The following is a 26,128-nucleotide window of genomic DNA, read 5'->3' on the forward strand; positions in this document are numbered from 1 at the left end:
GGGTTGGAACATCTGGTCGGCATGGATGGGTTGGACCGAAGGGTCTGTTTCCATGCTGTACATCTCTATGACTCCATCACTAAGACAGAGTGAGCAAAAGTGGGTTCTTTTCAGGATGGCAGCCAGTAAATAGTGGAAAGAATGAGGGCATTGTTGCTTAAGTTTGCAGATGACACAAAGATAGGTGGAGGGACAGCTAGTGTTGAGTAAGCAGGGGGGCTGCAGAAGGTCTTGGACAGGCTAGGAAAGTGAGCAAAGAAGTGGCAAATGGAGTGCAATGTGGGAAAGTGTGAGATTATGCACATTGGTAAGACAGAATAGAGGCATAGACTCTTTTCTACATGAGGAAAATCTGTAGAAATATTAAATGTAAAGTGACAGATGTTATAGAATTATAGTCATACAGCACAGAATGAGTCCAACTTATCTGTATCAACCAGATATCCCGACCTGGCCTAGTCTCATTTGCCAGCATTTGTCTCATATCCCTCTAAACCCTACGTATTCCTATACCCGTCCAGAAACCTTTTAAATGTTGTAATTGTATCCACCTCCATCACTGCCTCTGGCAGCTCATTCCTCTGCATGAACATTGTTCTCATTTTAAAATTCTAGTTCAAGATTCTTTTAAGGTGAACACTCAGGTTCAGATGGCAGTTAAAAAGGCAAATGCAATGTTAGCATTCATCTCAAGAAGGCAAGAAAGCAAGAGCAGGGATGTACTGCTGGGGCTGTATCAGGCTCTGGGCAGGCCATAGTTGAAACATTGTGAGCAATTTTGGGCCCCATATCTAAGGAATTTGTGTTGGCGTTGAAGGGGGTCCAGAGGAGGTTTACAAGAATGACCTTGGAATTGAAGTGCTTGTCATTTCAGGAGCGGTTGAGGATTCTGGATCTGTAACCAATGGAGTTTACAAGGATAAGGGGGAATCTGATTAAAACTTACAGAATACTGAGAGGAGAAAGTGAGGTCTGCAGATGCTGGAGATCAGAGCTGAAAATGTGTTGCTGGAAAAGCGCAGCAGGTCAGGCAGCATCCAGGGAGCAGGAGAATCGACGTTTCGGGCATAAGCCCTTCCTGAAACGTCGATTCTCCTGTTCCCTGGATGCTGCCTGACCTGCTGCGCTTTTCCAGCAACACATTTTCAGCTCAGAATACTGAGAGGGCTGGATAGAATGAAGATGGACAAGATGCTTCCATGAGTAGGCAAGATTAGAACCTTAGGGCACAGCCCTCAGAGTAAAAGGGACGATGTTTTAGAGCTGAGATGAGGAGGAATTTCTATAACAAGAGGGTGATGACTCTATGGAACACATTGCCAGAGAAGGCTGTGGGGGCCAAACCATTGAGTATCTTTGAAACAAAGGCTCTTAATAAAATCCGAAAGAACTGCAGATACTGCAAATCAAAAGCAAAAACAGAAGCTGCATGAAGAGCTCAGCAAGGTCTGGCAGCATCTGTGAAGAGAAATCAAAGTTGACACTTCAGGTGCAGGTGACCGTTCCTCAGAACTGGATAGATAGGTTCTTGATTCATAAGGTGATCAAAGGATACAGGGAGACGCAGCAGAATAGAGTTGAGAAAAGTATCAGCTATGATCAAATGGCAGAGCCGACCCGATCGGCCAAATAGCCCAATTCCGGTGCTACATCTTTTGGACAAGCCTCTTATCCCAGGGCGTAATCTAGTGAATCCCCGTTGTACTGATCCTGAGATCTTTCTTTAAACATGGATACTAAAACAATACACAGTATTCTAACTGTTACCTCATCAAATGCTGCAAGCATTTATTCAGATCTCCTTTGAAAGTTATTATTGAATCTGCTCTACTGCCCTTTTAAGCAGTATGTTCCTGGATTTAAAACTCCTATAAATATACTGCGATCCAGCTGGAAATTATTTGTTCACCTCTATTCTCTGCTTTCTTTCTCTTTGCCAATGTACAGTCGTGTTTCTGTACTTTGGATTAGCCCCATGGGCCACAGCTCTATGAAGGTCCCAGGATCCATAAGACCATTTCAGATGTTCCGTTGTGCAGTCAATGCAGTGGGTCAGCTTCCTGTAGACCTGCCCTTCAGCTACAAGATGGTCTGATACAACTTGCCAGTCGACTGAATGGAACTCTTCCCCATTCAGAGCAATATTGACATTGATCACATGATTTGCAGACAGTAGCTGCTGTACCCTTGGGATCATGGAAAATAATGACACCTTTGCAAAGGAAGTGGCTGCGCAGAGTTTAGATGCTGGGTCACAATCACCATGCTGAGCAAGACCAGTCCCAGGGCAGTTTGTGAACTGGTAAGAGGAGAACCTGAAGGTGAAACCCAGCAAGCAGATCTCCTTGAACATGCTGTGAAATCAAACATAGACCTGTCTTCTTGGCTCCAATGTAGACCCCTTCAATATCTATGTAAATATTCCAGCTCGAGAAGGGGCCATACTGGAACTTGATGTTGGGGAATGAGCCCAGCCAGGTGGTTGAAGTTTCAGTAGAGGATTACTTTGGGAATAGTGATCACAATTCCATAAGTTTTAGAATACTCATGGACAAGATGAGAGTGGTCCTAAAGGAAGAGTACGAAATTGGGGAAAGGCCAATGACACCAAAAGTCGGCAGGAGCTGGGGAATGTAGATTGGGAGGAGCTATTTGAAGGGAAATCCACATTTGATGTATGGGAGGCTTTTAATGAGAGTTTGATTAGAGTCCAGGACAGACATATCCCTGTGAAAAGGATAGAAATGGCAAGGTTAGGGAACCATGGATGACAGGTGAAATTGTGAGACTAGCTAAGAGGAAAAAAGAACTATACATAAGGTCTAGGTAACTGAAAACAGATGAGGCTTTGGGAGAATATTGGGAAAGTAGGACCAACCTGAAATGAGGAATTAAGAGGCTAAAAGGGGTCATGAGATATCCTTAGCAAACAAGGTTAAGGAAAATCCCAAAGCCTTTAATTTGTATACAAGGAGCAAGAGGGTAACTAGAGAAAGGGTTACCCGCTCAAGGGCAAAGGAGGAAAGTTATGCATGGAGTCAGAGAAAATGGGTGAGATTCTTAATGAGTACTTTCTGTCGGTATTCACTGAGGAGAGGGACATGACGGATGTTGAGATTAGGGATAGATGTTTGATTGCTTTAGGTCAAGCTGGTATAAGGAGGGAGGTAGTATTGGGTACTCTAAAAGACATTAAAGGTGGACAAGTCCCCAGGTCTGGATGGGAACCTATCCCAGGTTACCGAGGGAAGCAAGAGAGGACATAACAGATATCCTTAACAAATATCTTTGCAGCATCCTTGAAAACAGGTGAGGTCCCAGAGGATTGGAGAATTGCTAATGTTGTCCCCATGTTTAAGAAGGGGAGCAGTGATAATTATAATTAGGTAATAATAGACTAGTAAGCCTGATGTCAGTGATAGGGAAACTGCTGGAGAAGATACTCAGGAATAGGATCTATTCAGTGATAGGCAGCATGGTTTTGTGCAGAGAAGGTCATGTCTTGCCAACTTAGTAGAATTCTTTGTGGACGTGACAAAGTTGATTGATGAGGGAAGGGCTGTAGATGTCATATACATGGACTTCAGTAAGGTGTTTGATAAGTGGGCTGATGGAGAAGGTGAAGTTGCAAGGGTCCAGGGTGTACTAGATAGATAGATAGAGAACTGGCTGGGCAGCAGGAGACAGAGAGTAACAGTGGAAGGATGTTTCTCAAAATAGACCAAATGTGACCAGTGGTGTTCCACAGGGAACTGTGCTGGGACCACAGTTGTTTGTGATATACATAAGTGATCTAGAGGAAGGTATAGGTGGTCTGATTAGCAAGTTTGCAGATGGCACTAAGATTGATGGAGTAGCAGATAGTGAAGGGGACTTTCAGAGAATGCAGCAGAATATAGATAGATTGGAGAGTTGGCAGAGAAATGGCAGATGGAGTTCAATCTGGGCAAATGCGAGATGATGCATTTTGGAAGATCCAATTCAAGAGCGAGCTATATGGTAAATGGAAAAACCCTGGGGAAAATTGATGTACAAAGAAATCTGGGTGTTCAGGCCCGTTGTATCTGAATGTGGCAACGCAGGTCGATAAAATATGGCATGCTTTCCTTCACCAGACAGGGTACTGAGTACAAGAGTTGGCTGGTCATGTTACAGTTGTATAGGACTTTGGTTTGGCCACATTTGGAATACTGCGTACAGTTCTCATCACCACATTACCGAAAGAATATGGATGCTTTGGAGAGGGTGCAGAGGAGGTTCACCAGGATGTTGCCTGGTGTGGAGGGCGCGAGCTATGAAGAGAGGTTGAGTAGATTAGAATTATTTTCATTAGAAAGACAGAGTTTGAGGGGGGACCTGATTGAGGTCTACAAAATCATGAGAGGTATAGACAGGGTGGATAACAAGAAGCTTTTACCCCAGAGTAGGGGACTCAGTTACTAGGGGTCATGAGTTCAAGGTGAGAGGGGAATGGTTTAAGGGAGAAGTGCTTTATGCAGTGGGTGTGGTAGAGGCGATAGCATCATTTAAGATGTATCTAGACAGACACATGAATGGGCATTGAGCAGAGGGATACAAATCCGTAGAAAATAGGCCACAGATTTAGATAGAGGATCTGGATCGGTGCAGGCTTGGAGGGCCGAAGGGCCTGTTCCTGTGCTGTAATGTTCTTTGTTCCTGTTCTTTGTTCTATCTCTGCATGTTCTTGGAAGAATCTGTCTGAAACTCCAGCAGTGGAAAGCTGGTGTTCAGGAAGTGTCCATCATGGCTCAAAGGCTGTTGAGAGCTGAACATTCAATTGTAGGTCAAAAGTAATTGACCAAGCTAAATTCCGCAAACTGGATAATGTAAATATTTTGTCAGATTAAATAAAACAGGAGTAATAAAAGCTCAGAACAGTAACATCACACAGCCGTTCACTATTCTCAAACTTCTCAAAGGCTGAGAAAGCTAATCGCTTCAGATCAGTGTGATAATTGAGCTCAATTATATTCCTGAGACCCACATGAATGGGTTTGCCCTTAATAAGATCATACTAAGTGAGCTGTTTATTTGTAGAGTCAACGCACACATTATGCGCTGACTAGTCTCGTTCTGCACTGTATCAATTTTGAGATTCCATGACATATACTAACAGCCACTCTGAGAACTGGAGTCAGGTCAGACAGGAGTGTTATCCTGGTGTACGCACACTTCCCCTTCGCAGTTCATCATCCTATCTTCCCCGTACCGAATAGATATATGAATTCAGATTAGCACAGCATTCATCCGAAAATACATCCATCAATCCTTAGACCTTCACTCACACAGCATCACTAGATTGTCAGTTATTTGTCACAAACCCACATTGTTTAATGAGAGCATAAAATCTGACAAGAAAAACATGCTTGAGCAACAATGACCATAGCAGATCCTAAAGCAATCCCTTCAATCATTGCTCATTCCCTGTGCCACAGCATGTACTTGCTTTCCCATTGTGTAAGGTAATAGCCCTGAAAGGGTTAATGATGGATACGACACTAGGGTCCACCAACATGATGATGTCACACAGTCTTGGGTGAAGAATTGAAAGGTTTAGTTGTTGATCCTGGTGAGGGGTCAGATGCATCATCTCCCAGTTCCTGATAATCTTTGTCATTCTGGAAGGAGTAAGTGAGGACTGCAGATGCTGGAGATCAGAGCTTAAAATTGTGTTCCAGCAACACAATCTTTGTCATTCTGCCTAACTAGCCGATATAATTTGTATCTATTACTATCATGCAATAAACCCCATTTTATTGTTAAAACAAGTTCACCTGTTTGTTAAAACTCACTAATGGTTAATCCTCTACCATTTTAACTGAACACCCTTCAACCCTGTCCAGAAAGGAAAATTCTATTCCAAACACAAGCCACCAGTGGTGGTTTCACAAACAAACTGCACATCCCACTATCAAACTAGGTTTCAATCAGCTAATATCCTGTTGGTTTTAACCATTTTAAGTCTTACATAACATTACCGATGCCTTCTGAAATCCAAGGAAGTTTTATTCTTACTCTTGACAACATCGAACTAAATGGAGGGGCTTCTGGTTGTAAATCCACGCTGACTCTCCTGATGATCTCTGGACCCCTCACGTGATTCTTGACAACATCTCATCATTGCTTCCAGTGTTTCTCCCACTGAAGGTACTTGAAGAGAGCCCAACATTGTGCTTCAGCATCACTCACAATGTTTTGATTGTATTTTGACATTTGCTACCATTTGTGGTTCAAGTAGCGATCCAGTGGTAATGGAGACAGTGAGGACTGCAGATGCTAGAAAATCAGGGTTGATAAAGTGCGGAGCTGGAAAACGCATAGCAGATCAAGCAGCATCTGAGGAGCAGGGGAGTCAACATTTCAGGACGTTGACTCCCCAGCTCTTCAGATGCTACTTGACCTGCTATGCTTTTTCCAGCTCCTCACTTTATCGTCTCCAATGTTTAATTGCAGCCTTGTTTAGTTATTCTTTCATTTCCTTAAGGATTTGACAGCAAATCTAGTTAGTTACACATTTTTAGGAGGTGTAACACAACTCTGTGTATTGATAAGGCCATTATCAATTCCTTTCCTGCCTGTGAATTTATAGTACTAAAGACTTGCCACTCCCAGCCAAGCTGTTCCAATACAGCTATAAAACTGGCACCTCCATGACAATTGCACAGGTATGCCCTGTATCCAAAAGCAGGACAAATCTAACCCAGCCAGTTATACTGCCCCATCAGTCTACAATTGATTATCAGTAAAGTGATGGAAGGTGTCATCAATAGTGCTATCACAATATATTTATTTTGTATGAAGAGATTTGGAAAGAAGGATCAAGAATCTTCAAATATATGAAATAGCAGCTTTCAGAAGATCTTTGATGAATTTCCATTCTTGGTTCCATCCAGTCAGGCAACTCTAGGACAGAATTTACCAATCTGAATGAGAGAAAAATGATTATTTACTCATGGGATGTGGGCATCACTGGCTGGGCCAGCATTGGTTGATTTTGATTTGATTTGGTTTATTGTCACGTATTTATTAGAAGTACAGTGAAAAGTGTTATTTACTGGCACCATTCTCCAGCACCATCTTAAAACACAGAAAATAAACCAAAACACAGAATATAAAAGCCAAAGAAATATAACAATAAATTTTATCTTATTGTCTTATCTCAATAAAGTGAGGTGGTCTTTGGAACAGCTCCCACTTCTAGCTCAGCTTCACTCCAATCCTCGAGTCCAAGCTGCTAAAGCAATGACACTAACCACTTCAAATGCACTGCAGTAAAACACCAAAGACAGCACCATGCAAGCCCATGACCACTTCCAAGTGCAGCAGATACACAGGACCACCATCACCTGCAAGCTCCCCTGCAAGCCACTCACCATCCTGACTTGGAAATATATCACCATTCTTTCACTGTCACTGGGTCAAGATTTGGAATTCCCTCCCTAAGGGCATTTTGGGTCCACCGACTATACAAGGATCACAGCAGTTAGTATCAATGCTTTAGCAGCTTGTACTCGAGGATTGGAGTGAAGCTGAACTAGAAGCGGGAGCTGTTCCAAAATTCTGTCCGAGAGTTGCCTGACTGGATGGGACCAAGAATGGAAATCGATCAAAGACCTCATGATAACTGCTGTTTCATATATTTGCAGATTCATGATCCTTCCTTCCAAATCTCTTCATAGAAATACAAATATTGGCAAGATCCAATTGTTTATTAAAATCAGCACAAAATATTGAGCTTTCAGAGAAGCAAAATAAAAGTGAATCACTTGAAAACTCAGCAATGAGTCTTACCGGGCAGCTGGATGGTGAAGGGACAAAGTCATGGCGGAACTGTGCTAATGGTCCATCTTCATATTTCTCTGTAAAAAGGGAATTGTTAATGAATCAATCTTAACCAAACTATGCATGGCTAATATTCTCTTCTGGACTTAAAGAATAAAATTGTTAAATTTTACTTTAAATTAGTGATATTTGGGATAGTTCTTTGCCTCTCGAAATACACAGCTTACGGCACGAGGTGAGCTTTCCTCTGTATCTGGTTTAAATTAGCAGAGGAGTTTACCCAGTGTCGTAACAGTTTGGGGGCACATCACTGGGATTAAAACAGTTAGGGGTTGGTTGCCAGGATTTGAACAGTTTGGGGGTTCTCATCCGTGATGTGAACAGGTCTAGACAGATCCAGTCTGAGATTTGCACAGATTACCTACAATGTGGAAACAGGCCCTTCGGCCCAACACATCCACACCAACCCTCCGAAGAGTAACCCAATCAGGCCCATTCCCCAACCCTGATTAATGCACCTAACACTATGGGTAATTTAGCTTGGCCAATTCACCTAACCTGCACATCTTTGGACTGTGGGAGGAAACCGGAGCACCCGGAGGAAACCCACGCAGACACTGGGAGAATGTGCAAACTCCACACAGTCAGTCACCCGAGGCGGGAATTGAACCCAGGTCCCTGGCGCTGTGAGGCAGCAGTGCTAACCACTGAGTCACCATGCCACCAAATTTGAACAGATTTGGGGGTATGAAAAAAACCCAATAATTTAAACACTTGCCAGTTAGGCTCCTAGATCTTTGAATAAAACATAGGTGAGACAATTTGTTTAATTTCAGCTAGTTGTGGTTGGTTAAATTAAAAGTGAGAGAAGTGGCTGTTCAAATTGCTAAAGAGGTTCTGGGGTTTGAAGATGATTCCCAAATTTGCCAAGAAAGTTCGGAAAGAAAACAAAAAAAACCATACTCTTAGAATTAGCAAAGAGGTTAGAGTCGTGTTCAACCAAGGACAAAAGTAAATCGGAAATTGTAGGGGAATTACTCAAACACTCGGGTGTGTCAGAGAAACAGGCAGGTGCAGTAGAGTTAGAAAAACTTAAATTACAATGGAGAAAAATGGAGTTAGAAGATAAACAAAGGGAAGGAGAAAAAAGAGAGAGAAAGTGAGGAAAAGGAAAGCAAGGGAGATTCTTAGCTGAGCAAAGAGAGAGAGAAAAAGGGACAGTGAAAGATAAAGAGAGAGAAAGGAAAGTGAGAGAGAAAGAGGGAGAGGAGAGAGAGAAAAAAGAAAGAGAAAATTCTTAGTTAAGCAAAAAGAGAGAATTTGAACTTCAGAAGTTGCGAATTAGTCAGGAAAGTCAACTTAACAGGATGGGGATGAAGAGAGAATGTAGTGATATACACAAATCTGTTAAAACATTGCCACGTTTTGATGAGACAGATGTCAAAACCTTCTTTATTTCATTTGAAAAATTGGCTAGGCAGATGGGTAATGCTAGTTCAGACTAAACTGGTAGGCAGAGCTAGTGAGGTATTTGTCGTGCTGTCAGATGAGGTGTCAAGAGACCATGAAGAGGTTGAACAGGCTACTTTAAGTGTGAATGAATTGGTACCAAAAGCATATAGACAGCGATTCAGAAACACAAAGAAGGAACTAGGTCAGACTTATGTTGAGTTTGAAAGAATTAAACATACGATTTTGATAGATGGGTGTGGGCCTTAAAGATAGATATGATCTATGAGGCTGTAAGAGAGATTATTTTGCTGGAGGAATTTAAAAACGCACTTCCAGAGATGGTAAGAATTCACGTGGAGGAACAGAAAGTTCAGGAAGTGAGAAGGGCAACAGAGTTAGCAGATGAATATTTGTTGGTGCATAAGACAAGCTTCCAGCCAGAATTTCATCCTGTGAGGGACAGAAGTTGGGAGAAAGGGAGATCCTACACTAATAAACCAAGAGTAGAGAACAAAGAGTAATAGTTTACCACAGGATAAAAAAGAAGCCCAAGAGGGTGGACAGGAGGTGAAAGGCCTCGGGTGTTTTCACTGTAATGGAGTGGGACATAGAAAATTACAGTGCCGGTGGTTTCAGAAGGGCACTGGGAAAAGGTGTTGTCACTGCCAGAAAGTGGGACATGTACAGACACAGTGCTGGTCGTTAAAGAAAGGCATTGTTGGAAAAGATGTGGTAAAAGAAGCTAAGCCAGTAGCCTTAGTGAAGGTAGTAAAGGAAAGCCCAAGAAAAGTTGAGGAACTGCAGGAGAGTGCACAGCCTAGGCAGGGGCTGGGTATGGAGTTAGTACCTGATCTCTGTAAATAATTCTCCTCTGTGGGTAAAGTTTACTCAGAAAGAACAGGGGGAGAAGGGCAAGAAGTTATACTTTTGAGAGATACAAGATCTAACCAGTCTCTAGTCGTAAGAGATGAGCGAATTTGCATTCTTTCTGACCTGTTACCTGAGAGTGTGGGATAGATGGACAGAAATTTAGTGTTCCCCTATGTAATTTCAGGTTGGAGTGCCAACTCAAGACTGGGAAAGTAACAGTGGGAGTGATTGACAGAGTGTCAGCTCCAGGAATCCAGTTTGTTCTTGGGAATGATTTGGCTGGATCCAAGGTGGGAGTGACACCCTTTGTTGTGCAGAAGCCCAAGGAAGACCAAGAAACTGAGGAGTTAAAAGAAAAATATCTTGGAATTTTCCCAGACTACGTAGTAACAAGATCCCATTATCATAAGTCACAGTACCAAGCAAAAACTAAAGAGAAAGATGAAGGAGTTGAGGTTCAGTTCGCGGATCCCCTGTTTGACATAATGGTGCTGGAAAAACCTGAACAGGCAGAGGGTCAGACAGAAGTGTTTACTCCTGAAAGGCTCAGAGATTTACAACAGAAAAATGAGACAACAAAAGATTTATGTTGATGCATACTCCGAAAAGGAGGCAGAGGATATTCCTGAGGGTCATCTGAAAGGACTGGAGAAACAGTTGTTAGTTACTGCCCCACAAAGTAAGGAATCAAATCCAGATGTTGTGGATTTTGATGTGCAGCAAAATATGTTAAAAAATGAAGAAGTCCTTCAGGAATGGGATAGGTTAGTAAGCTATCTGTCTCAGGGGCATAGAATACAGTTGAAAGGTTTGTTACTGCAGTATAAGGACAGACGTAAGAATCAGATGGGGAGGACTAATGCTATTGTACATGAAGTAGATGTAGGGAATGCTGTTCCAATAAAACAACACCCATATCGGCTTAATCCTTTCAAAGCCAGACAGGTCAAGAAGGAAATGCTCCATGCGGGCATCATCGAACCGAGCCAGAGTGAGTGGTGTTTGCCAATTGTCTTAGTTCCCAAACCAGATGGGACTCAACAATTCTTTGTAGATTATCAGAAGGTCAACTCTGTTACAAAATTGGACTCCTATCCAATTCCTAGATTGGAGAACTGTATCGAGAAAGGCAGACAAGCCAGTTACATCACCAAGTTGGACTTAATGCATGGTACCTTTATCAGAGATGGCAAAAGAAATTTCTGGGTTTGTAACCCTAAATGGGCTATATCAAATTAAAATGATGCCCTTTGGAATGAAGAACACACCCGCCACATTACAAAGACTCATGAACCGAGTTGTGGCTGGGTTAACAAACTGTGCAGTCTACCTGGATGACATAGTGTTCTTTAGCGAGTCCTGGGACTCACTTGGTACAGTTGGCAGAGCTCTTTGAATGACTACGAGAAGCAAAACTGGTGATAAACTTAAATAAAACTGATTTAGCAAAAGCAGAGGTGACTTTCTTGGGAAATAACATAGTTCATGGAAGGTTGACTCCAAGGAATGCAAAGACAAAGACCATCGAGGAATTTCCAACCAATCTCGTAGAAAGAGGTGCTTCAATTTTTGAGACCAAGCGGACGCTATCGGAAGTTTGTTCAGCAGGGTAGTGGCACCATTAACCGATTTGCTGAAGAAGAACAAAGTTTTGGTGGACAGAGCAATGCCAGGAGGCATTTGACCATTTAAAAGCAACATTAATGACCAAACCAGTTTTAGCTACACCAAACTTTTCAAAATCTTTCAAAGTTGCAATCGATGCTATTGACATAGGGGTTGGAGCTGTACTCCTACAGGAAGATGATGATGGGATTGAACTGTCAGTTGGTTACGTTTCAAAGAAACTCAAAATCCAGCAGAGGAAATACTCCACGATCAAAAAAGAACTATTGAGTTAGGTACTGGCCTTACAACATTTTAATGTGTATTTCACGAAGAATGTGTCAAAGTTGTGTACACGGATCACAATCCTCTTACAGTCTTGGAACGCTTTAAAGATGGGAATATGAGATTATTTCACTGGAGTCTTATGTTACAGACTTTTTACTTACAAACCGTATATGTTTGGGTTATAAGAATGTAATCGCAGATGCGTTATTGTGGATTCAGCTGACAAAGTTTAGATGGGTTTGGTATCTATCCAATGTTTATATATATATGGAAGAAGTTAATATGAACTTAGATTAAAGTCATATGTATGTCATGGTAAGTTGGTTAAGGAATAGAGAAAAAAATGAAGCCACATTTTCATTATGATGGTTCATTTTTTCTTAAGGGGGGAGGTGTTATGAAGGTGCCGGTACTGTATCTTTAAGAGAGAGTGGAAGTTGGCATAGACCCAGAGAGGCACAGCGTGTGCTGAACAACTTAAAAATGTCACATTTGGTGAAGCAAATGGCTGGAGCTGCGTTGCCATGGAACAAAAACAAATTCAAATTCGGCCAATCAGTTTAAATTATCCCCTAAATACCAAAATCCGATCAAATTTGAATTTTACTATTTGGGATGACATCAAACCAATGAAATGATCCGATGCATAAAACCGGATATTTTGAATAGTTGGGGGGGGGGGGGGGACAGTAAAGAGCAGCCATGCAAGTACAAAGACTGCCAGCAGAATAACTCTCTGAAAGGTACCTGTCCAGAAGAAATTTGTGCAGCAGACCTGGAGAAATCTACAGAGAAAGTTTGACATCCAAAGATGACAACTGGGTTTGAAATTTATTTGCCATAAATTTAAGATGGAAGTTATCAGACCAGATTTTCGTATTGTAGAGTCGGAGGTAAAAGATAGGTTTAAGAGAAAGGAGTTGTAACTAATTGTTGTTTAATGTTCTCTTGTGGACTTAAAGAATAAAATTGTTAAACTTTTCTTTAAATAATGGTATTTGCGTAGTTCTACTGGTCTATATTGCACTTGAGTTAATTTATGCTGAGCAAGGAGCTACCTGTCGAAAGAGCAGCACTCCAAAAGTTTGTCCTTCCAAACAAACCTGTTGGATTATAACCTGCTGGTGTGTGATTTTTTTACTTTGTCCAACATGGGTCCTCCACATCATATGCTGAGATAGTGACACCTGCTGGTTTGTGATACTAGCATCTGGTGTTAGACCTCCTGCTGGGCTCTACAGTACTATCCTGTCCCCTGCTGGTCTAGGGTGCAGTGCTGCCTCCCATTGGTCTATGTTGAGTTAATACCTCCTGTCAGTTTATGGTTCTTTCCTGCCTCCAGTTTGTCTGTGATGCATTACCATCTTCTGCAGATCTGTGTTGCATCAGCACCTGCTGCTGGACCATTGTGAATGAACAAACCCTGCTGGTCTATAGTGTTTTATCACCTCCTGATGGTCTGCAGTCAGTTAGTGTCCCCTGTTGTCAATTGTGCACTGGCACCTCATGTTTGCACAGTAGCACCTCCTGTTGGTCTGTGGGTATAATTTCTGCCAATCTTCTGTGAGCTGTGCCCCCAGTTGTGCAAAAATAATGTTTGACCTGAAATGTTAACTTTGATTTCTCTTCACAGATGTTGCCAGACCTGATGAGCTTTTCCAGCAACTTCTGTTTTTGTGTCTGATTCACAATATCTTCAGTTCTTTTGGTTTTTACTAATCGATTCAAGTTTAATCCTTCTGCTGGGTTACGGTGCAATAGGTCGTCCTTGTCTGTAGATTGCAGTTATTGACTGCTGGCCTCAGGATCACTGAAGCCCTCTTCCAGTCTCTGATGCACTAGTGCCACCTACAGTCTCAGGTACAACAGCACCTCTGCTTTCTCTCAAGTGCGCAAGTGATTCTTACTCCTCCAGGCAACATTAACACATCCTTGACCTCTATACTGAGATACTGAAAACTCCTGCTTTATGGAACAGTAGCAAGTTATAATGGCTGATGAAGGTCTTCTGCTGGGCTATGGCAAGCTCGCCCTGCTCCCTGTCACTATAGTGTTACTGCCTCCTACTGGTCCATGGAGCACTAACAGCTCCTGCTAGGTTATCCTGCCCTAACAGGGTGCACTTGCACCTCTTACCTGTCGATGATGCATTAAGCTTCCTGTAGGTGAATACTGATATAACACCCTGCTGTTGGTTTATGCTCTGGCAGAAAGGTGTGCTATTGCCTCCTGTTGGGCAATGGTCTGCTCGTATATTCTGCTGGCCTAGGGTGCACTAAGCTCGTTCTATTGGTCTATGGTGTATCAGCACCTTCCCTTAGAGTATGAAGTCATTCAGATCTACAACACAGAAAAAGGGCCTTCAACCCATCAAGTCTGTACCAGTGAAAAACAACCCTCAAACTATTTCTAGCACTTGTTTATATTAGCATTGCAAATACACATTTAACTACTTCTTATATATTATGAGTTTCTGCCTATACCACTGTTACAGGCGGTGAGTTCCAGATTCCCATCACATTTTATTTCCCTCACATCTCTGAGCCTCCTGCTCCTTACTCTAGTCTACACTGAGATAGTGACACTTGCGGTTTATGGTACAGTTGGACCTGTGACTGTTCTATGGGGGTCAAACACCAACTGCTGGATGGTGGGGCATCAGTACCCCATGCCAACCCCTGGCTTGTCTTGGGTGCTGCATCACACATTGATCTATGTTGAATTAATATCTCTTGTCAGTTTATGGTTCTTCAGCACCTTCACTTTGTCTGTGGTATATTACCATTTTCTGCAGGTCTATGTAACACCAGCACCTCCTAATGATTGATTGAGTTAGCATCTCCTGCTGGTCTACTGCGAGTGAAGCCTCCTTCTGATCTATGGCGCATCAGTCACCTCCTGCTGATCTACTATATCATATAACACCTTCTACTGGGCAATGGTCTGCTCGCGCATCCCGCTTGCATGGGATGCACTAGCACCTCCTATTGGTGTATTGTGCACTAGCACTCGCTGTTCTAATCACACACATCCTGTTAGTTTAAATTATGTTATGGAAATGCCAGTGTTGGACTGGGGTGAACAAAGTCAGAAGTCACACAACACTTGGTTATAGTCCAATAGGTTTATTTTAAATCACAAACTTTCAGGGTGCTGTTCCTTTGCCAGGTGAAGTTTATGTTATGGTAGCAACTGCTGGTTTTCTATTGGCTGCTGCATCCCAACTGGACTATGGTGAACTAACAGCTCTGTACTGGGATAATGACACCTGCTGGGTTATATTGCAGTAGTACCTGCTACTGATCATGAAGGACCAATGCTTCCTGTTGGTCAATGTTAACCAAAATCTTCAGTTGGTTTGCAGTGCAATTGCTTCCTCAGTTTGTTTCTGGTGTATTACTATGATCTGCAGGTCTGTGGTGCACTAACCCTTTCTGCCAGGCAACCATTCTTTCAGCACTTGTCAATCTATGGGGGCTTAGCACCTCCTGCTGGTCTATCATAAGCTGATATTTCCTGCTAGTTGATGATGTATTAGCATCTCCAGCTGATCTGCAGTGAACTTATACTTACTACCATGTGTTAGTCGATGCTGCTAGTTAATGTTGAACAACACTCCCCTCTGGTCTGTAGTATGGCAGTACCTCGCACTGGGAGGTATTGTGCCAGAATCTCCTGTGAAGCTACAATATATTGCATCTTCTGCTGGTCAAGGATGCACAGGTGTTGCCCACTGCATTTTGGCACATTACTGCCTCCTCATGGTCTATATTGAGAAAGTGCCATCTTCTTGTTTATAATGTTGTGGTCATTGCAGCATCTGAGGAGCAGGAAAATTCCTGATGAAGGGCTTTGGCCCAAAACTTCGATTTTCCTGCTCCTCGGATGCTGCCTGACCTGCCGTGCTTTTCCAGCACTACTCTAATCTTGACTATAACGTTGTGGCATCTGCTTCTCTACAATGCTGTCACCCCCTGTCGGTTTAGCATGCACTAAGGTCTCTTACTGGTCTATGTTGCACGAGCATCTCTTGTTGGTACAAACTAAGAAAGCACCTCCTGTCAGTTTATGCGCCTTCATACCTCCAGTTCATCTGTGGTATATTACCATCCTCTGCAGATCTATGTGACATCGCCACCTGGTGCTGAACTACAGTGGTAACACTTCCTGTGGGTCTGGAGGGCACTTACACCTCGGCTTTGTCACCACCTGATGGTCTGCAGTGACCTAGCAATGTCTGCTGTCTTTTGTGCACTAGCACCATATGGTGATCTATGCTGAACAAGCATTGCTGCGCTGGTTTAGGATGGACTATTATCTCTGTTACTTATGACATCGAACACTTCTTTCGCTGCCTCCGCCTCTGAGCTATTCCCATCAAGACTTCCACCCACCTTCGAGGACCCTTCGCCTGCCTCCAACACACCCCATCCACCTGGACACCCATGCTGGTCTGTTACCTGCCCTTGACCTTTTTATTTCCAACTGCCATTGGGACATTGACCACCTCAACCGGTCCACCCCCCTCCCCCACTCCAACCTCTCACCCTCACAACGCACAGCCCTCCACTCCCTCTGCTCCAATCCCAACCTCACCATCAAACCAGCAGATAAAGAGGGTGCAGTGGTAGTTTGGCGCACTGACCTCTACACCGCTGAAGCCAGCCACCAACTCGAGGACATCTCCTCCTACCACTCCTTCGACCATGACCTCACCCCCGTCACCAAACCAGCATCTCCCAGACCGTACACAACCTCATCACCTCAGGGGATCTCCCACCCACAGCTTCCAACCTCATAGTTCAGGAACCCCGCACTGCCCGGTTCTACCTCCTTCCCAAGATCCACAAACCTGACTACCCCGGCTGACCCATTGTCTCAGCCTGCTCCTGCTTCACCAAACTCATCTCCACATACCTCGACACTGTCCTATCCCCCCCGGTCCAGAACTGCCCACATACATTTGGGACATCACCCATGCCCTCCACCTCCTCCAAAACTTCCATTTCCCCGGCTCCCAACGCCTCATCTTCACCATGGCCATTCAATCCCTCTACACCTCCATCCGCCATGACCAGGGCCTCCAAGCCCTCCGTTTCTTCCTCTCCCAACGTCCCCACCAATACCCTTCCACCGACACTCTCATTCGTTTGGCTGAACTGATCCTCACCCTCAGCAATTTCTCTTTCCAATCCTCCCATTTCCTCCAGATGAAAGGGGTAGTCATAGGCACCCTCATGGGCCCCAGCTATGCCTGTCTCTTTGTTGGCTGCGTAGAACAGTCTATCTTCCGTAGTTACACCGGCACCACTCCCCACCTTTTCCTCCACTACATTGATGACTGCATCGGCACCACCTCGTGCTCCCGCGAGGTGGTTGAACAGTTCATCAACTTCACCAACACATTCCACCCCGACCTTAAATTCACCTGGACCATCTCAGACACCTCCCTCAATTCCTGGACCTCTCCATCTCCATAAACACTGACCAACTCACCACTAACATTTTCTACAAACCCACCGACTCCCACAGCTACCTAGATTACACCTCCTCCCAACCTGCCTCCTGCAAAAATGCTATTCCATATTCCCAATTCCTCCGCCTCCACCACATTTGCTCCCAGGAGAACCAGTTCCACTACAGAAAACACCAGAAGGCCTCCTCCTGGTGGAGGGAGTGGAGGACTGTGCGTTGTGAGGGGGAGAGGTTGGAGTCGGGGAAGGGGGTGGACAGGTTGAGGTGGTCAATTTCCCCGCGATGATGCTCTCTAGCGCATCTCATCCACTTCCCACACTTCCGCCCTCGAACTCCACCCCTCCTACGGCAACAAGAACAGAACCCCCCGGTCCTCAAGTTCCACCCCACCAACCTCCATCACATAGGCACATCACATCATCCTCCATCATTCTCACCACCTACAACAGGCCCCACCACCAGAGATATATTTCCCTCCCCACCCCTATCCGCATTCCATAAAGACTGTTCCCTCCGCGACTACCTGGTCAGGTCCACGCCCCCCAACAACCCCTCCTCCTCTCCTAGCATCTTCCCCTGCCACCGCAGGAGTTGCAAAACCTGCGCCCACACCTCCCCCCTCCCCCCACCCCTCACCTCCATCCAAGCCCCCAAACTAGACTTCCACATCCATCAACATTTCACCTGCACTTCCACACATGTATCTGTTTCTCCCAATGCAATCTCCTTTACATTGGGGAGATAGAACGCTTCAGAGAACATCTCCGGGATACCCGCACCAACCAATTCCATCACTCTGTAACCGAACACTTCAACATGCAGGTTCTGGGCCTCCTTCATCACCACTCCCTTACCACCTGATGCCTGGAGGAAGAACACTTTATCTTCTGCCTCAGGACCCTCCAACCCCAGGACATCAATGTGGACTTCACCAGTTTCCTCATTTCCCCTCCCCCCACCCCCCCCACCTTACCCCAGTTCCAATCTGCCAGCTCAGCACTGTCCTCATGACCCGTCCCATCTGTCAATCTTCCTTCCCAGCTACCCACTTCACCCGCCCATCCAACCTTATGGGTGGCACGGTGGTTAGCACTGCTGCCTCACAGCACCAGAGACCTGGGTTCAATTCCCACCTTAGGTGACTCTCTGTGTGGAGTTTGCATTCTCCCCGTGTCTGTGTGGGTTTCCTCTGGGTGCTTTGGTTTCCTCCCACAGTCCAAAGATGTGCAGGTCAGGTGAATTGGCCACGCTAAATTGCCTGTAGTGTTAGGTGTAGGAGAATGGGTCTGGGTGGGTTGCTTGTCGGAGGATCTTGTTGGGCTGAAGGGCCTGTAAGTAATCTAAACCAATCAATTTTACTCCCACCTCCATCCCCCTATTGCACCCTCAGCTACCTTTCTCCTAGCCCACACCCCTCCCATTTATCTCTCTACCCCCGAGGCTCCCAGCCTCATTCCTGATGAAGGGCTTTTGCCCGAAACGTTGATTCTCTTGCTCCTCGGATGGTGCCTGACCTGTTGTGCTCTTCCAGCACCACACTCTCGACTTTCTGTTATTTTATGTTGAGTTAGCATCTCCTGTGGTCTAGGATGTGCTAATCATTTATACTTGCCTAGCATGCATTAGTGCCTCCTGTTTGACTACGTGGTGAACATGTGTTGCCTGCCAGTTTATAGTGTGGCAGAACCTGTTATTAGTCTGTGGTGTGATAGCACCTGCTGCCACTTGCTCATCTTTCACACAATGATGCCTATGTTGGTCTGTGCTGATCTAGTGCTTCCTGCTGGTATATGATACAGCAGCACCTGCTACTTCTGTAACATGCATCACAGCCTCCTGCTGGGCTATGGTGTATTAGTGCCTCTACTGGCACTTCCTACTGGTCTATGGTGGACTGGCACCTCTTTGAAGTCTGTACTGTACTGAGATAGTGGTACCTGCTGGCTTATGGGATGGTTGCATCTGCTATTGATCTGTGACATTCTATTGCCTCCTGCTGGTCTAGGCTGCACAAGTACTTTCTACTGGTCGGTGATGCACTCGGCCTCATGCTGATCTAGTGCCCTCCTGCTGGTTTTTGCTGTGGTAGCACCTGTTACTAGTTTACTGTATGTTAGTGCTTTTACAGACTACAGGGAGCAAGGAATACCTGCTGCTGGTGTCATCTCAGCCAGCGTCTGGTTTACAGTGCAGTACCATCTGTTACAGCTCTATAGAATGTTAGTGCCTCCTGTAGGGCTGCTTTGCATTTGCAACCTCTACTATTCTAAGATGAACTAATGCTACTGCTCAATGATGCTCAAGAAATCAGTACACTCAGACAATATTCAGGTTTGAGCTTAAAAAGTGGCGATTAAAATTCAAGTCACACAAATGCCAGATTATGACCATCACCAATAAGAGACAATTTAACCACCACCCTTTAACATTCAATGGTGTTACGATCACTGAGTCTCCGCACATCAACATCCTGGGGGCTAACGTTGGCCAAAATCTCCACTGGATGTGCCACATTAACACCGTGGTTATGAGAGCAGCTCAGTCTAGGAATACTGTGGCGAGTAACTCACCTGCCGAGAACTCTGTGGGAAGCTAGAGAAGTGATTGCTGGGCCTCTTGCTGAGATATTTGTATCATCGATAGTCACAGGTGAGGTGCCAGAAGACTGGAGGTTGGCTAACGTGGTGCCACTGTTTAAGAAGGGTGGTAAGGACAAGCCAGGGAACTATAGACCAGTCAGCCTGACCTCGGTGGTGGGCAAGTTGTTGGAGGGAATCCTGAGGGACAGGATGCACATGTATTTGGAAAGGCAAGGACTGATTCGGGATAGTCAACATGGCTTTGTGTGTGGGAAATCATGTCTCACAAACTTGTTTGAGTTTTTTGAAGAAGTAACAAAGAAGATTTATGAGGGCAGAACAGTAGATGTGATCTATATGGCCTTCAGTAAGGCGTTCGACAAGATTCCCCATGGGAGACGGATTAGCAAAGTTAGATCTCATGGAATACAGGGAGAAGTTATTGTGTGCAGTTTTGGTCGCCATACTATAGGAAGGATGTGGAGGCACTGGAACGGGTGCAGAGGAGGTTTACCAGGATGTTGCCTGGTATGGTAGGAAGATCGTATGAGGAAAGGCTGAGGCACTTGGGGCTGTTTTCATTGGAGAAAAGAAGGTTTAGGGGTGACTTGATAGAGGTGTACAAGATGATTAGGGGCTAGATAGTGTTGACCATGAGAACCTTTTTCCACGTATGGAGTCAGCTATTACGAGGGGGCATAGCTTTAAATTAAGGGGGGGGTAGGTATAGGACAGATGTTAGGGGTAGATTCTTTACTCAGCGAGTCGTGAGTTCATGGAATGCCCTGCCAGTAGCAGTGGTGGACTCTCCCTCTTTATGGGCATTTAAACGGGCATTGGATAGGCATATGGAGGATAGTGGGCTAGTGTAGGTTAGGTGGGCTTGGATCGGCGCAACATCGAGGGCCAAAGGGCCTATACTGCGCTGTATTTTTCTATGTTCTATAAGTAGCCATTTGGATACAGAACGGGCTCAAAGGTAGAAGACAGAGGGTGGTGGTGGAGGGCTGTTTTTCAGACTGGAAGCCTGTGACCAATGGAGTGCCACAAGGATCGGTGCTGGGTCCTCGACTTTTTGTCATTTACATAAATGATTTAGATGCGGTCATAAGATGTTCAGTTAGTAAGTTTGCAGATGACACCAAAATTGGAGGTGTAATGGACAGCGAAGAAGGTTACCTCAGATTACAAAGGATCTTGATCAAATGGTCAATGGGCTGAGAAGTGGCAGATGGAGTTTAATTCAGATAAATGCGAGGTGCTGCATTTTGGGAAAGCAAATTTTAGCAGGACTTATACATTTAATCTTCGAGGAGCAAGTGAGGTCTGCAGATGCTGGAGATCAGGAAGGGCTTCCTGAAGAAGGGCACATGCCCGAAATGCCGATTCTCCTGCTCCTTGGATGCTGCCTGACCTGCTGCGCTTTTCCAGCAACACATTTTCAGCTTATACATTTAATGGTAAGGTCCCAGGAAGTATTGCCGAACAAAGAGACCTTGGAGTGCAGGTTCATAACTCCTTGAAAGTGGAGTCGCAGATAGATAGGATAGTGAAGAAGGTGTTTGGTATGCTTTCTTTTATTGGTCAGAATATTGAGTACAGAAGTTGGGAGGTTATGTTGCAGCAGTACAGGACAGTGGTTAGGCCACTGTCGGAATATTGCGTGCAATTCTGGTCTCCTTCCTATCGGAAAGATGTTGTGAAACTTGACAGGGTTCAGAAAAGATTTACAAGGATGTTGCCAGAGTTGGAGGATTTGAGCTACAGGGAGAGGCTGAATAGGCTGGGGCTGTCTACCCTGGAGCATCGGAGGCTGAGGGGTGACCTTATAGAGGTTTATAAAAGCATGAGGGGCGTGGATAGGATAAATAGACAAAGTCTTTTCCCTGATCTGTCCTTTTTTGTTCCAAAATGGATAACCTCACAATTGCTTACATTTTCCACAGCTTTGCACATTCACTTAGTCTATCAATATCCTTTTGTAATTTTATGCTATCATCTACACAGTCTACAATACAGCATAACTTCATGTCATCCACAAATTTAGATATATGACTTTTCTGTACAGTTATTCAAATCATTAATTGATAAAGTGAATAACTGAGGCCTTAACACAAACTGGGTCTAACAGTGGGAAGTCACAGGTCACATCTACATTTTGAATACCTACCCGTTACCTCCTTGCTGTGGCCTGCCACTCAAGCAATTTATTGGCATTTCACTGGAGTGTTGCAGGCTTAGGGGAAACCTGATAAAAGTACATAAGATTATAAAATGCATGGATAGAATGGATAGTCAGAGTCTTTTTACCCAGACTGAAAATGTCAAATACCTGGGAGTATAGGTTTAAGGTGAGAAGGGATAAATTTAAAGGAGTTGTGTGAGGCAGGTTTTTTACACAGAGGGTGAGTGGTGCCTGGAATGTGCTGTCAATGAAGTAATCGACATAGATATGTTAGCAATGTTTAAGAGGCATTTAGACAGACACATGAACAGATAAAGAATTGAGGGACATGGACCATGTGCAGGCAGATGGGATTAGTTCAGAATGGCATCAGTGCCTGCAAGGCATGGGATGAAGGGCCTGTTCCCATGCTGTACCATTTTATGTTATACATTCTAGGCTCATGCAGTATGTTACCCTCAATTCTGTGGCTTCTACCTTAGTTAATAATCTCTTACATAGAACGAACATAGAACATAGAATGTTACAGCGCGGTATAGGCCCTTCAGCACTCGATGATGCGCCGATCTGTGAAATGAATCTGATGCCCATCTAACCTACACCGTTCCATTATTATCCATATGTATATCCAATGCCCATTTATATGCCCTTAATGTCAGCAAGTCTACCACTGTTGCAGGCAGGCCATTCCACGCCCCTGCTACTTTCTGAGGAATCTACTTCTAATATCTGTCCTAAATCTATCACCCCTCAATTTAAAGCTATGTCCCCTTGTGTCAGCAAACACCATCCACTGTCCACCCTATCTAACCCTCTGATTATCTTATACTCTCAATTAAGTCACCTCTCAACTTTCTTCTCTCCAACGAAAACAGCCTCAGTTCCCTCAGCCGTTCCACATAAGACCTTCCTTCCATACCAGGCAACATCCTAGTAAATCTCCTCTGAACCCCTTTCAAAGCTTCCACATCCTTCCTATAATGCGGTGACCAGAACTGTATGCAATATTACAGGTCCGGCCTTACCAGTGTCTTGTACAGCTGAAGCATGACCTTGTGGCTTCAACCAATAAACTCCAAAACACCATATGTCTTCTTAACCCTATTAACCTGGGTGGCAACGTTCAGGGATTTATGCACCTGGATACTGAGATCTCTCTGTTCATCTACACTACCAAGAATTTTACCATTAGCCCAGAACTCTGCATTCCTGTTACTTCTTCCAATGTGTACTACCTCACACTTCTCTGCATTAAACACTATTTGCCACTTCTCAGCCCAGATCTGCATCTTATCTATGTCCCAGTGTAACCCACAACATTCTTCACTACGATCCACAACTCTGCCTACCTTAGTGTTATCCGCAAATTTACTAACCCATCCTTCTACATCCACCTCCAGATCATTTATAAAATGACAAACAATAGTGGCCCCAAAACAGATCCTTGTAACTGAGCTCCAGGATGAACATTTCCCATCAACCAACAGCCTCCCTCTTCCTTCAATGAGCCAATTTCTGAACCAAACCACTAAATCACCTTCAATCCTGAAACATTGTATTTTGTGCAATAACCTACTGTGTGGAACCTTATCAAGTGCCTTACTGAAGTCCACATACACCATATCAACTACTTTACCTCCATCCACCTGTTTTGTCACCTCCTTGATGAACTCAATAGGGTTAGTTATACACGATCTACCCTTCACAAAACTGTGTTGACTATCCCTAATCAAATTATTCCTTTCCAGATGATTATAAATCCTATCTCTTTTAACCTTTTTCAACATCTTACCCATAACCGAAGTAAGGGTCACAGGCCTATAATTATCAGAGGTGTCCTGACTCCCCTTCTTAAACAATGGAACAACATTTGCTATCCTCCAGTCTTCTGGCACTGCACCTGTTGACAATGATGACATAAAGATCAAATCCAAAGGCTCTGCAATCTCCTCCATGGCTTCTGAGAATCTGAGGATAAATCCCATCTGGCCCAGGGTCTTATCTATTTTCAGTTCTTGCAAAATTGCTAAAAACCTCCTCTTTGTCAATCTCAATCCCATCTAATCTAGTAACCTGTATCTCTGTATTCTCACTAACATTGCCCTTTTCCAATGTGAATACTGACGAAAAGTATTCATTAAGCGCTTCCCCCATGTCCTCAGATTCCACACACAACTTCCCACTACTATCTTTGATTGGTCCTAATCTTACTCTAGTTGTTCTTTTATTCCTGATATACCTATAGAAGGTCTTAGGGTTTTCCTTGATCCTATCCGCCAACAACTTCTCATGTCCCTTCCTGGCTCTTCTTAGCCCTCTCTTTAGATCTTTTCTGGCTAACTTATAACTTTTCAGTCCCCCCACCTTAGCCTTCACACCTCATCTTCACATAAGCCTTCTTCTTCCTCTTGACAAGGGCTTCAACTTTTTTAGTAAACCATGGCTCCCTCTCTCGACAACTACCTCCCTGCCTGATAGGTGGGACTTTATCAAATGCCTTCGTCCATATAAACAACATCCATAGATATTCCCTTAACCACTACCTCAGTCACCTCTTTAAAGCATCCTGTCAGGAAAGATCTACCTGTCATTAATCCATGCTGGCTCTCCCTGACTCACCCAAAATTTTCAAGGTGTTCAAAGTTACCCCCATCCTTTATTCTCGACACCAAACATTTCTCCACAACGCTAATGCACCTCTTCCTGTTGGTCTATGGTACAATAGCACCTACAGTTATCTATAGTGCATTCACAGCTGCTTCATGTCTTTGGGACATTCGTAACTCTGACCAATCTACAGTGAACTAACACCTCCTGCTGGTCTATTAGGAGCTAGCGCCTCCTGCTGGCGATGATACACGATCAGCTCGTAACTGCAGTTGTTTATTCTGAACTAGCACCTCCTTCTGGTCTGTGGTATAGTAGCACCTCCTACTCAGCTATGATATGTTAGGTTAAAAATCACACAACACCAGGTTATAGTCCAACAGGTTTAATTGGAAGTACACTAGCTTTCGAAGCGTCGCTCCTTCATCAGGTGATAGTGGAGGGCTCAATCCTAACACACAGAATTTATAGCAAAAATTTACAGTGTGGTGTAACTGAAATGATACATTGAAAAATTGATTGTCTGTTAAGCCTTTCATCTGTTAGATCACAGTGATAGTTTCACTTCTTTCATGTGTAAATCACAAAACCTTTTTTTAAAAAAGTTGCATTCTCGGGTTAGCTGTTAACAATGGTGATAGCTAGACAATATGTTGAAGGTGTTAGCCCCCTGTGTTCTCTGTCTACGCCATGATTGATTTTAATCTAAAAAGTGAGATAACAGAGTTCTACATGAATGAATGCAGTTTTTGAGCAAAGTACAATGTAACACTGCAAGTACAAATTCACCCCACAAAATATATGTGTGCATGTGGGTCTTTGTCTGTCTGTGTGTGTATGTCTGTCTGGGTTGGGGGTTGTGAGTGTGAGAAAGTGTATGTGTGTGTGTAGTGAGTGCAGAGTGTCTTAAGTCTGTGAGGGGGTGCATGTGTGAGTGTAGGAGTGTGTGTGTCTGTAAGGGTGTGTGTGGGTGTCTGTGTGCGCGTCTGTGTATATGTGTGTCCGTGTGTATAGGAGTGCCTGTGTGTTGTCAACAGTGTAAGAGTGTCTCCAGTAGTCTATGGTACATTAGCACCTCCTGGAGGTCTAGGGGGCATTTGCACCTATTGCTCGTCGATTGCCCTTGTACCTCCTGCTGGTTTATGGTGCTTTAGCACCTCCTGAGACTCTGTGGTGAGCTCGGGCTTCCTGTTATCAATGGCGCACTGACACTTGATGCTGGTCAATATTGAACTCACACCCACTGCTTGTCTGTGGTATGGCA

The 26,128-nt window shown here is 44.2% G+C and overlaps 1 protein-coding gene across 1 annotated transcript in view; it reads right to left on the reverse strand.

Annotated features, from left to right (window-relative positions):
* Window positions 1-26,128, reverse strand: part of mlxipl (MLX interacting protein like) — a 240,718-nt gene that overhangs the window by 46,995 nt on the left and 167,595 nt on the right. Inside the window, exon 10 of the mRNA XM_087977196.1 lies at window positions 7,813-7,880. Coding sequence (XP_087833322.1) covers window positions 7,813-7,880 — 68 coding nt within the window. The remainder of the gene's footprint in view (window positions 1-7,812; window positions 7,881-26,128) is intronic.

This window comes from Chiloscyllium plagiosum, unplaced genomic scaffold (genome assembly GCF_037043375.1).
Source record: "Chiloscyllium plagiosum isolate Xiang-an unplaced genomic scaffold, Cpla_swu_hap1 HiC_scaffold_31, whole genome shotgun sequence".
Taxonomy (NCBI): domain Eukaryota; kingdom Metazoa; phylum Chordata; class Chondrichthyes; order Orectolobiformes; family Hemiscylliidae; genus Chiloscyllium; species Chiloscyllium plagiosum.